The 12,953-nt window shown below is 46.2% G+C and overlaps 1 protein-coding gene across 2 annotated transcripts in view; it reads left to right on the top strand.

Annotated features, from left to right (window-relative positions):
• FANK1 (fibronectin type III and ankyrin repeat domains 1) overlaps positions 1-12,953 on the top strand; it is a 96,778-nt gene that overhangs the window by 78,550 nt on the left and 5,275 nt on the right. For both annotated transcript variants that reach the window (XM_032882098.1, XM_032882099.1), the window contains exons 3-6: positions 32-156; positions 6,785-6,866; positions 7,827-7,901; positions 8,739-8,804. In XM_032882098.1, coding sequence (XP_032737989.1) covers positions 32-156; positions 6,785-6,866; positions 7,827-7,901; positions 8,739-8,804 — 348 coding nt within the window. The remainder of the gene's footprint in view (positions 1-31; positions 157-6,784; positions 6,867-7,826; positions 7,902-8,738; positions 8,805-12,953) is intronic.

The raw sequence follows: 12,953 nt of genomic DNA, 5'->3' as shown, positions 1-12,953 counted from the left end.
TTCCTGATCGTGCGTGTCTCCTCCCTTCTAGGGGATATGCAACAAAGCATGTTGTGGAAGGTCTGGAACCACGAACACTGTACAAATTCCGACTGAAGGTCACCAGTCCTTCTGGAGAATATGAGTACAGCCCAGTGGTCTCCGTATCTACAACCAGTGAGTATACAAACACCACACTCCTTTATCCAGAGATCAATGAAGACAAAGAACCATATGGAGGTACAAGTACCCTGCCTTTTGCTGAGCCTTTCTGGAAGCAGAAACCCTTCTATTTTTAAAAAAATTTATTTATTTATTTGAGAGAGAGAGAGAGAGCACGCATGACCACGCAGGAGAGGGAGAAGCAGACTCCCTGCTGAGCACAGAGCCTGATGTGGGGCTCAATCCCAGGACTCTAAGAGCATGACCTGAACCGAAGGCAGGCGCTTAATGGAGCGAGCCACTCAGGTGCCCTGAAACGCTTCCAGTTTTAGAGACTCTGCTGCAACTGTTTACTGGCTCGTCCAGGCCGCAGCAGGAGGGAAGTCTGTGCTTTAACAGACGGGGAGAGCTGTGCTGGGGCCGGCCCCAGCCTGGGAGTGCACATTCAGGACTAAAGTTACAAAAGGGTAGAGTCGCCTTTCCTAGGAAGCGGGCAGGGGGTGTGGGCCGAGAAACAGTCTGCCCATTCGGCTGTGCCTCGGGTGACAAGGCCTAGAAAGCATTTTGTCCCTTTGAACCACCTCAGTTTTCTGTCTTGACACATGAATCGGATTCCGGTGGGGCCTGTGAGTGAGGAAGAATGAACACCAGCCAACACACACACACACACACACACACAGAGCAAGGGGCTGGCCATGCTGCCTCTGACCTTGCGTGTCCTTCTCCTGGTCCCACCTGAGGGTGCAGATATTTTCTGTGATCGGTATTTTGGTGCTTTAAAGATGTGTGTGTATCTAGAATGTGGTAAAGATTAAAATGGTCAGAAATGCTCTTTGTGGCCCGCTTGCTGAGAGCACAAACGTCTCTTCTCAGTTGCACAACGAAGTCTTCCTCCTGTGAGTAAAAGTCATTTTAAAGTTTTAGTCCCTATTGCGTACGGCGTGTGCAGGTGTAACATAGACATACATGAGTAAAACATACACTTTTCCTTCTGTGGCTTTCAGTTGTGTCCTTTATGCGTTTATTTGGAGAATTTTTTAAATTTAAATTCAATTATCCAACTTACAGTACATCATTGGTTTCAGATTTCACGTTCAATAACTGACCAGTTGTGTGGAACACCCCGTGACCATCACCTTACGTGCCTCCTTGATGCCCATCACCCGGTTACCCCATCCCTCCTCCCCCTGCCCTGCAGCAGCCCTTGGTTTGTTTCTTAGCATTAAAAGCCTCTCAAGGTTTTTCTCATTTGGATTTTTATGTGGATTGAAGATGATTAAGGCTTTGAGTTATCATCTCTTAGTTTGCAGACAGGGCACTGGGGAGTTGGGTCTTAGTTTGGCAAACTGAGAATTCAGTGACAGCTGGGAGGGGTGTCCCTGTCCCAAGGTGCTCCGCTCGCTGCAAAGACGCATAATTTCAGAGGACACTTTCCGAGTGGAACAGTCAGTTACAGTGACGCGGGTCAGGCAAGAGGGCTTGTCCTTCCTGTGGTGGCGGCGAAAGCATTTCCTTCCTCTGGGAGACCAGGAGCTCTGGCGCTTTTAGGGGAAAAGGCTGAGTGGTGGGGTGTGGGTTGGTCTCCTCTGTGACGAGGGCGGGCACGGAGAAAGGAGGAGCAGGGGCAGGAGAAGAGTCGGCAAAGGGGGAAGCCAGTGTTTGAATGACTCTCTAGGGGATGCTGGGCCACTGTGCTCCCTCCTGTCCCACCGGCCCCAGCCAGCCACAGGCCCCTCCTGCACTCCTCTGCTTTTGCCCCTTTTCCCTGGAGTGTCCCACCTTAGAGCCACCTCTTCCCAGTGCCCCTTCCCCTCCTCTGCCTGCCAGTGTCCAGGCAGAGCTCTGCTTGGGGGTGGTCCCTTGTGCCTCCGCCGGTACCCGGCTGTGTCTCACCGGCTCTGATGGCACCCAGCCCATCTTATTTTATGTATCCTTCATCTTCTTTGTCTCCCACCGACTTGTGTGCTTCCAAAGTGGAGGATGTGATGGGTCAGTCATGTCTGGTGTAGAAGATCACAGTGCATGGGTGGACGGATGGGGAATGGAAAGGTCCAGAGGCAGAATTAGGATGAGGAGGGAAACACTGATCTTCTCAGCTTGCACTCCCGTCTGTGGGGAGATGCACGTGTGTCCTACGGGCTGGGGAGCATCACCTTGACTTGGATGGCGAAGGCAAACAGGATGCAGAGCCAGCCACGGTGAGCCTCTGCTCGCCACGGACATCTTTGCTCCTGCCACATCCACGCCAGGGCAGAGGCTGCAGGACCCTCTGGCCAGAGCTGATGTGGCGCTCGCCTACAATTCAGAGCTCTTCAGGAAGGCAGAAACCATCGTAGGTTTCCATCAGCTGGCCGGGACGGTGCTGACTTCCTGCTGAGCTGGCTTCCCAGAGGCAGCCACGGAAAGGTGGTCTAGGGTCCAGAGCATTTGTCCCTGCAGCCCGTGGCTTCCGTGGGTCACTAGACCAGACCTCCTGCAAGGACCAAGGTGTGATGGAGACGTGGTTCCTGATGTTGATCTGCATACCAGGCTTCATGCTCCTTTCGCGGTCTGGTCACAGCGTAGGTCTGCAGTGGGCAGGACTCTGAGACTTGGGGGGCTCTCCCAGGTAGGGGGGCGCTCTCCTGCTGGCTGCTGCTCCCTGACACTATTATTCTATTTATAATACCCAAAGCAGACTCCCTTAAGGAGGTAGATTATGCTAAACAAAGAATTAAAAATGTGCATATTTTCCAAAACAAGTAAAAAATGCTTCTGTGGGTTGATCACTTGCATTCAGTTTGAAAGTGTTTTTAATGAATCCCGAGAGCATGTACTTTGTTTGAATAAAGGATGCTCAGCTTTTTTTTAAATTATTTTTTTTAATTCCAGGTAAAGTACACAAGACTCTTGCTTAAATGAGGCATGCAATTTTAATCAGTTGGGCCCTTAAAAAGAGAAAAGCAGCTGCTGCTTGTTAATTGGCAAATCTCTCCTCCAATGAACTCCTCATTTATTCACTGCTTCTAACAGAGACCTGAATTCTGCCCAGAAAGGTGTTACTGCCATATTAGAATATCTGCGGGCACATCTGCCACTAAATGACCCTCTGACAGAACAGGGTGAGGGCTTTTTCCACCTCCTGGGTGTCCCCTCTCCTGGCCCTGCCTGATGAGTTCGGTCCAGTGCGGCGCTAGGACAGGGGGGCGGTGGGGGCCACTTGCAGACGTCCTCCCTGCGGGCGGCATTGATTCAGCATTAACAGCCAAACAAACCCACAGAGGCACAGCCTCCCTTCTTTGTATTCGGTTGTACTTACGGATGGCGATCCCTTGGGCCAGGCCCACCATGTCTTTGAGGATTCAGGGGTGGCAGGAGTGGAACATATGGCTCACCCTGGAATTTCCTTTCTTTGTGACTCTTGCCTGTAGTAGGAGAAAGAGCTGCTCTGCTCCTGTTCTACAGACAGGACCCTTTCAATTATTCCTCATCCGATTCATATAAACGGAGACTTGCAAGCCCGGGTTGATCCGCGTCTGGTCTGGTGCTAATCCTCAGGACTCTCTGCCTTCCCGGCAGTGGTCTGAGTGGGGTTAATGAGTGATGAGAAAGAGCATCTACGCCCCGAATGAGAAGTATCGCTTCCTTATGCGGAAACTCCGCAAACAAGGAACGGTTAGCCATAGCGCTGTGCTCCTTCCCTTCTGTGAGGGTCCTTTCGTTCTGAGTAAGTTATGAGGGCTCTGATCACCTCTTGCAGAAGCTGAAATAGGGCAATACATTCATTTCAGTGATGTCCTACCATCAAAATACCCTGGTCTTTGCCGCGCACCGTCCTCACGCCTCTAAGCACGAAACGAACTTCTTTGGTTTTCTAATATTTGCATGCTGCAGGGCCTCCTGGGTAGGAGGGACCAGGAAGGGCCCCCCCGCCCCCCGCAGCCGAGAGCTGGACCGGCCAGGTAAGACCGACGTTGTAGACTGGAGGTGGGTCAGAGCAGAAACACGTGGGGATGCTGCACGTGCTTTTAGAACTTTGTTTAGAGTCTTAAGAAGTTCGCGCTTTTCTGAAACTTTTTAGGCTTTGGCATACCCTTTCATTTACCACTTTGTTCCAGGGGAGCATGTTTATTTATTGAAGAAGTCTGCTTATTTTCAGAGTTTAATAAGGTTGGAAGCACATGATGAGTTGGTCGGCTACCTCAGCATGGCGGGTGGCCGTGCGAAGGCCTCGTGAGCTCTGACGTTGCCCACGCCTACCTACTTGGTCTCAGACAACTCACTCTGCCTTCCTGGCTCTCTTTTGTGGTCTGAAGAAGACTTAAAAAAAAAAAAAAAAAAAAGGATTGTGTAGAGTCCTAGATAGAGCTTAATGAATAAGTTTTGAGTTAGGATGTCCTATTTTAAAATTTAGTAGAAATAGGATGAGCTTCCTATGTTCTTCTAGATGATTCTATGCAAATTAGTTGTTTTTGTAATTTTGGTGGCAGTTGAAGTTTGTGAATCACAAGAGGCAGCTGGCTGGGGGTATGTACCACCACCATCCCACTCTTCCCCTCCTTTCCAGGAAGTGAGAAGGAAGGGAAACTTACCATGGGTTTAGTTTGTCCACTAAAGCAGGGATGCGTCACCTAACAGATCATTTTAAGTCCATACTGCTCTAGCCCAGGGCTTCTCCGACTTGGTGCGTTGACGTTTGGGGGCTGGATAATTCTCATTGTGTGCAGGTGAGATCATCAGTATCCCAGGCCTCTACCCACTAGACGCCAGTAGCACCAACCCTTAAGGTGCGACAACCAAAAAGATCTCCAGGTTTTACCAAATGTCCTCTTGGTGGTGGTAGTGTTGGGGTGGGGGCTGTTCCCTTCTGTAGCCCCCAGTGGAACCACCAGGCTAGGTGTGATCTTCCTTGGAAGGCCAGGGACAGAGGGTGGCCTTGCCCTTTGATGGTTTATCGTGATACTTTTCTTTGAAGCTTTTGGTTTAAAACTATGTGTGGAAAGATGAAGAGGAAGTACAGTGTGGTTAAAAAGTGTTCAGGAGATTGGCAAGCACTAGCAGACAAAATTGGTATTTCAAAATCCGTTTTCACTTGGCTTTAGTTTATTTTTTTTTTTACCAGAAGAACAAGGGTATCAGCTAGAGGTCATTCTGCTAGTGATCAATACACTCTTCTGCCCCACCCGCCCCGGTTTCCCAGTTCATAATGTGCCCAGTTAAAATCTTCCAAGGAAACGAGTAGAAAAGGGGCTCCGGGGCCCAGGAGTTCTCCCTAGCAGAATTTGCTGACCGGGATGGGTACTGAGTTTACAATCCCCAGTTCCAGTGAGCTCCATGGGCTCAACCCAGAGAGTTTTTCTACTGCAGGTGCAGGAAGAGGGAAGTTTTCTCCCCACCTGGTGGGGCCAGCCAGTGGATCTCTGGAGGCCAGCCTGGTGGAGGGTGATGAAGGGGTGGGTGAGCCCCAGGAGTCAGTCTTGGGGCAAATGCGGGAGGACAGGTAGGAGATGGGTGTTTTCTTTCAGGGTTTTAGATGATGACAGGTTTGAAGCCGGTGCTACTGTGTAAATGGCAAAGGAGAGGAACGCACTGGTCTTGTTCTCTCTGGACCCTCAGGGTCAAGACTGGGCATGCGAGTGACTTAATAAATGTTTGAGTGAATGGAAGAGACCTTGGAGCTGACTGGAACTGGGGATTGTAAACTCAGTACCCATCTGGGTCAGCGAGGTCGGCTCAGGTGTGAGGGGCGGGGTGTGACAACGGTGGGGACAAGGACAGTGGCCGCTGCCCTTCCCACGGCCTCCACAGAGGACGCGTGTTGGATATTCAGGACATGCCAGGTGCTCTGCTAAGTGCTTCGCGTGTGTTCCATTTACGCCAAACCATTCAAGCAACGAGAAACGCAGAGTGTGAAGCAAGCCCTGGAAGACGGGCTTCTCTCACTTGGCTGTTTATTGTCACACTCCGCACCTTTCTGCACTTCTGTCTTCCTCGAGGACCTAACGTTGCCCCCACGCAACGGGACACCTTCCCTTCTGCCCCACTTCCCCTTGTTCCTGGAGTCGTTTGCAGGCTTCCCCTCCTGGCTCCTCTCTGCCTGGCAGGCTCTCCCCCGTCATCGCGCTTTCTCACGGTGCTCCCCCTCTGTGAACGAGCCCCGTCTGCGCCCTGGCCCCCCAGCAGCTCCGGGGAGACCAGGCCAACGTGAATGTTATATCCCTGGGAAGCACTGAAATTTCGGATGTCAAATGTTACAGCAATTTATTTTTTGTCGTTTGTTCAAGTAGTTTAGAGACGCTTTGGCAAACAAAACCAGCATGTTGAGACGATCGTGGGGCTTTTCCTTGCTTGTAAGAGACATTTAGTAAGTCTTAGGAAATCTGGAAGGATTATTTTCACCTATCAAAATACCATGCACTAAGCAGTGCTTTTATAACTTGAGAATGTCCCAAGTCCTTAGGACAATCTGAATGTTCTTAATATATGGAAACAAGGCCTTTCTCAGTAAAAGAAGTGGAATAGGAAATGTAAGCCACACTTCTCGGAATAGCCAAGTGCCTTCTTGGAGGGGAACGTGAACACCCACTCAAGGCTGCGGGAGGCGCGTATCCAGAACGAATATTCTCTCATTTGACTTTGGCGACTGTTTTCCATCTTTCTTCAGGAGAACCCATAAGCAGTGAGCACTTTCACCGAGCGGTCAATGTGAATGATGAAGATTTGCTGGTTCGAATACTTCAAGGAGGGTGAGAGAACTCTGCCTTAAAATTAAAAAATTTTTAATGCCCAGCAAGTACATAGAATTGCACTTAACTTTATTTCCCCTTCATTTTCCATGCCTTTGAAATTGCTCCAAAATAGATCTCCAGTGACTGGTGGGAGTTCAGCAGAGTCAATAAAGAGGACCTCTGAGCCCCCATGTAAATGCTAGATTTTGTAAATATCTAATGAAAAATGAAAATGAGAAGTCTGGGTATCCGCTTTTCTTCCCAGAAATAATTCCTGATTCTTGCTTATATGCCATAGCATTTAGGCAAATTTCACCCCTAAGTGCCCACATCTACCTAGGGAATCATTAAATTTGCTGTTTCTGATTCAAGAAGTCGGTAAAACATTAGAAGAAAAGTAGCAAATACATTTGCAGCCACGGGATATTTGATAATGAAAGGTGAACAATGTTATGTAGATTCTTTTTGAATCAGTAGTTTTGAGGACCTTAGAAGACCAGTCATTTTGCAAACAGGGCCCTTAAGTTGGAGGAGAGAAGGACCCCACAAAAAACCAAGGTTTCTGAGCTGGTATTGAAGAGCTCTGCTTTGTTCCTCCAGTAGCCTCCAGGGAGAAATGCAGGCCTCCCCCAGCCCAGACTCTTGGTGGAGCGGAGTGTGGGAGTGCCGGCACCCCTCTGTTCTAGAAGGTGGTGGTGCCCGTCCCAGTGTTTCCACTGCTTACATGGTGGCTTTGAGTTGAACGGAGAGCTGGTTTTAAGCGAAACTAGAGCAATTTCCCTTCCTGTGAATTCGAATCCTTGAAAAATATTAGGCAGGGTGGTTTAAGACAACAGAAACTTAATGGCCCAGAAGAAATGGGAATTTTGGGGGAGAATAAATTGTTTTAGTCACCTGTGTCCTGCAAGAGACCTCTGCTGTGACTGCGGAGAGCCATGCGGAGCATCTTAATCTCTTTTCTCTGTGTTTTTCCCCAAGAAATGTTAAGGTTGATGTTCCCAATAAGTTTGGCTTTACTGCTCTGATGGTCGCTGCCCAGAAAGGTTACACCAGGTAGGCTTCCTCCTCTCATATCTCTGAGTGGCTGAACCTTTCCCTTCTCCCAAAGGCTCCAGTCAGAACATGGAAGGGAGGGAAAAAGGTGTGGGCAGGAGTCCCCTTCTTCTTGCTTCCCAAAACTCTACCACGTGTGGGCTGCCCCCAAACTCGGCTGTTTGCAGCCTGAAGTTCTATACCACACAGGAGAGAATGTAAACGTGCAGAATCCTATGGTGAGGAAGAGAGGTAGCCACTAAATTCTATTTTACAATATATTTTATATGTCCCAGAAAACTGGTTATTGGAATAGGAGTATCTTTAAAAAAAAGAAAGAGGGAAGGATATTAATTCTGGAAAACAAACTTCCCCGAGAGGTTGCTAAGATAATTTTCCCCGATACACTCTATTATCTCTATGCCACACAGAGGCATACACACTAGTGGCTTATTTTACAACCGTATTTATATTTAACTACTAAAGTACCATTTTGGAAAAAAGACCTATATTTTATTAAATGCTGCCATTTGAAAATATATTTAAAATGGCCATTAAAGTGACAGCAAATTAGCTTGACAATACAATGTGTTTCATGTGATATGATTTGTTTTCAATTAATAATTCATGTGAGGAAGAAGCCCTCCCGCCAACCTTTTTTTTTTTTTTTTTTTTTTTTTGGTGTTGAAGAGGTAGTTTTCTGGTTTAATAATGTCCTTTGAAACCAGCCAGCCTCTGAAGGTAGAAAAGGAAGTGTGGAGATGTGTCTGAAATGTAGTGCTGTGTGTGCCCGCATTACCGTGGGTTCCTACCCATCAAAGCTGCGTCTCCAGTGACCTTCCGATATGTCTCCTGCAGGCTTGTGAAAATCCTCGTTTCTAATGGCACAGATGTGAATCTGAAGAATGGAAGTGGCAAGGACAGGTGGGTGGTGGGATGCCCCGAAACGTCCCCCTACTTTGGTTACCAGGTTTGTGCCCAGACGCTTTTTGATTTAACCCAAATATTTGCAGCAGCTTCCTTTGACAGGGCTGTATCCCAAAGGAAAGAGGTTGATGAACAAAGCCTGGCTTATTCATTCGTTCTCGTATTACTTCACGCGCCAGAATGAAGTGGGCTATACTTTGGGCAGCTGCCACCTGCCCTCACTCAGCGCCCGGCACATGCTAAGTGCTCAGTGACTGGTAGCCGTGATGGTAGCCATCGCCAGGGCCGTGCTGGGCATTTGGCTGTGCCTGTGACACTTGGGGCCCCCTCCAGGGATCTCCTTACACTTTGCCTTACTCTCTTAACCAAGCCTCTTAGGGGTTCCTAAAGAAGCACAAAGCAGTCATGATGAAAGCTACGGCCCAAGAACTTCCCCTGGTGGAGGCGTGGAGCGCCGCATGGGAGAAATCTACAGAAAGAGCATGATACTTGGAAACTCTATTCAGACAGATGAAAGAATGCTCTACAAAGACTTAAAAATGATCAGTATTCTAGTAAAAAACCCTATACAATAAAATGGACTAATTTCTTACAAATCTAAGGAAAAAAAATCAATTTAGAAATAATACATGGCCATGGTTATAGAGAAAATCTTTTGGAAATTTAGGAAGAAAAAAATAGAATTTTGGAAGGGTACCTAACAGTGCCTAATAGTGGTGATAGCAGAAACCTAAACATAGAAAGTGGTACACTGCGTCTACACCAGTACATGTGATAATTTCACTGAAATTATCTTTTCGATGGTACATTTTCTGGGAAAATGTAAATCCCCAAAACCAGCCCAAGACACAGAAAATCTGAAACAACTAATATCTGTGCAAGCAGTTAGAAAACTTAGGAAGGGATTATGAAACAGACTCGTGGCAGGACTGTTGTGCCCATGCGCTTGGGAGGAGTGTAGGTAAAGACTATAGATAACTTACTTAGCAGAAGGGTAGTTGAACCATCACCAAGCATAACCTTACTGCTGAAGTCTGATGGAGAAAGAAAGCTCTTCGAATGTTCTTATGTGTGCAGATAGTTATGTCCCTTCCATCCTAACTCAGCGGGTCATGCAGGATGTAAGGATGTCTAGAGCAGGACATTTCTCAATGCAGTAGACCAAAGGTGAAAACCTATGTATGTGCAGAGGCAAAACAGAAATTTGGTATAACTGCACACCTTTCACTAGTTAAAATATCTTTACTCTTTTAAAGTGCAGGATGCTTTCAGTCCTGGGGACAGCCTCTGGGGATAGGAGCACCGGCCTGTGGTGATGGAGGGAGTCCTTTGATTGCATCATAAAAGCTTAGTTATCATCTCAGACCACCAGCCGTCATTCCTAGTGTTGACAGATGGCTTTGAAAAGTTAGTAATGAAACCTGTAGGAGTAGGTGAGAGCCATATAGCTCGATGTCAAATCCAGACCCTGTGGTCAGGTCGTATGACCTTGGGCAGTCACTTAACCTCTGTGTGCTTTATCTACGCGATAAGGATGATAGAAGTCCTTACAGAATTGTGAGTGTTTTTAACAAGTCACTACAAGAAAAGTGAGTAAAAACAGTGCCTGGCGTGTTTTCTTGTTTTGTCACTTCATGACTGGTATTTTGAAAGATTTTTTTTTTTTTATTCGACAGAGATCACAAGTAGGCAGAGAGGCAGGCAGAGAGAGAGAGGAGGAAGCAGGCTCCCTGCCGAGCAGAGAGCCTGAGATCATGACCGGAGCCAAAGGCAGAGGCTTTACCCACTGAGCCACCCAGGCGCCCCATGACTGGTATTTCGGAGTGCTGGTCAGCCTGGTGAGAGATGAAATGTATGAGACCTGGCTCCTTTCTTGCAGTGTCCAAGTGAGTCAGCTTTCAAATACTTGGACTTAATAAGGAAATTTAGTAAAGTGGCCAGCTACTATTTAACAAAATTTTTTTTTCTTAAATAACAGCAGTAATCAGTTAATAAGTATATTGAGGGAAATAAAGTAGAATAAATATCTAATGGAAGTGAGAAATTTGTATTAAAAAATCCTATAAAAATGAGATTAGAAGGTTTAAAAGAATGGCATATACCATATATGGTATACCATATGCCATACCTATATCATATGCCAGAATGGCAAGATCGAAGACTGCAAAATTTTCAGTTTTTCCTAAATGAATATATAGACCAGCATAACCTCAAATGAAATTATTCTTGGGAGGCTGTCAAAATGATTTTGTGATTTACCTGGAGGAACCAAGGGATGACCCCATCTATTAACTTTGTTGAAGAGAAATGTGGAAAGACTTTTGACAGTCATTAAAATGCCTTATAAAGTTTTAGTAATTAATGTATGAGACCAGTACAAATAATTGAAAAAATAATCTGTGGAATGAACTAGAAATAGTTCTCCATATACGTCAGAACTTAGTATGCGACGATGGGAGCAACACAAACTAATGAGTATCGGAAGGAAAAAAAAGTTCTGGCCTTGTATGGCATGCATCAAAATAAATTCCGGATGAATTAAGAATTAAATAGAAAAGACAGAACCAGAGAAACCACAGCATGTGTCTGTCTGGTCTTCTAACAAGAAAGGCAGAATCACTGAAATAAATCACTAAGGAGAAGATTAAAAGTACATAACACGTTTTTAAAAATTAATTACGAAGTAGAGGGTAGCCTGGGGAGAGATTTGCAAATATATTATAGACAAATGACTGGCGTATATAATGTGGGGGTGGGTGCGTGTACCTTCCCCACAAGATACACAGTAGAAATGAGCAGTTTACATGAAGACAATTCATAGCAGAATAAATTAAAAAAAGTTAATATGCAAAAGTGCCAGTAATAAAGACTTACTGTCCTATTGTGAATTAAAAGAGGATAGTAGCGTTGGTATAGTGAGTAAAAGGGACCCTTATTGGTGCAGTCGATACAATTGTAAATGGACATAAGGGCTCTGGAAAGCAATGCATCTAACGGGAGCCTCACGTTTGCCCTAAGCATTTGGCAATCTGCATGGGAAGAAAGCACCACAAAGCCTGGCTGGCGAAGGGCCGCGTTTGCTCTTTTCTGGGAGCCTCCGAGACCTGCAGGCCTCGTAAGGATCCAGAGATGCGGGTCCAGAGATGCGGGCCTCCGCTTCCACTCCAGGCGTGCTCAGGGCTGGGCCTCAGAGCTGGATGTCCTGTTTATCACTCAGAGACTTTGTAGAATTTCCCTGTTAGGAAGACTTCCTTCGGCACTGCCCCCCACCGCTACCCCCCCGCCCCCAACTCTGTGTTTTGAGAAGTTCAAACATTTAGAAAAGTCGAAAGAAGAGTACGGTAAATTTCTATGTACTCGCCGCTTAGGTTTGGCCGTTGTCAACATTTTGCCCTTTTTGCTTCTCTTTCTATAATTTTTTATTCAACTTTTTCTCCTTACTTGCCCATTTCAAGGTTAATAGGCATCTGATTCCTCAATGTGTCCTTCAGTATTTCAGTGTGGGGTGTGGCCGCTAATCTCTCCTTTGTAAAGATAGTTTCCTGCTGAAATTAGCAAATAACCTATGGGGTAAACATGGTGTGAATATCCTGTTCTCTGTTAACTTTTACCCAACGATTTTAGCACCCACTGATGGGCCTTACCCAGATCCGTTATTTAACTGGAATTGCCAAAGTGTGATTTTCTAATTTCACAATGTCGTCCATATTGACTGGTTGGCAGGCTTCGGAGAAAAGGTCTTTCCCTCATCACTCGACGATGGACTGACTATATTTTCTTCTATAAAGGCAGAATAAATGTTTTTATTTAAATACAAATATTTAGAGTATGGAATTGGTTTAATACCCATCTATAATAATGTCAAATGAGTATTTTTCTCCCCTCTGCCTTTTTTGAATATCTTCACAGACTCATGGATATTTTAAAATCCAATATTTTACTCAATTTACAGTGATTCCTTTTTTAAATTGAGATGTAATTCACACACTCCTTTAAAATTTGGCCCTTAAAGAACATATTAACGATGATGTGCCACTGTTACTGTGGTCGAATTCCAGAACATTGGCATCAGCCAGAAAGAAGCCCTGTGCTCACCGGCAGGCACTCCCAGTTTCCTCTCTCCCAGCCCCTGGAAACAGCTACCCT

This window comes from Lontra canadensis, unplaced genomic scaffold, assembly GCF_010015895.1.
Source record: "Lontra canadensis isolate GAN:19392208 unplaced genomic scaffold, GSC_riverotter_1.0 scaffold79, whole genome shotgun sequence".
Lineage (NCBI taxonomy): Eukaryota > Metazoa > Chordata > Mammalia > Carnivora > Mustelidae > Lontra > Lontra canadensis.
This window is presented reverse-complemented; position numbering and strand designations above follow the sequence as displayed.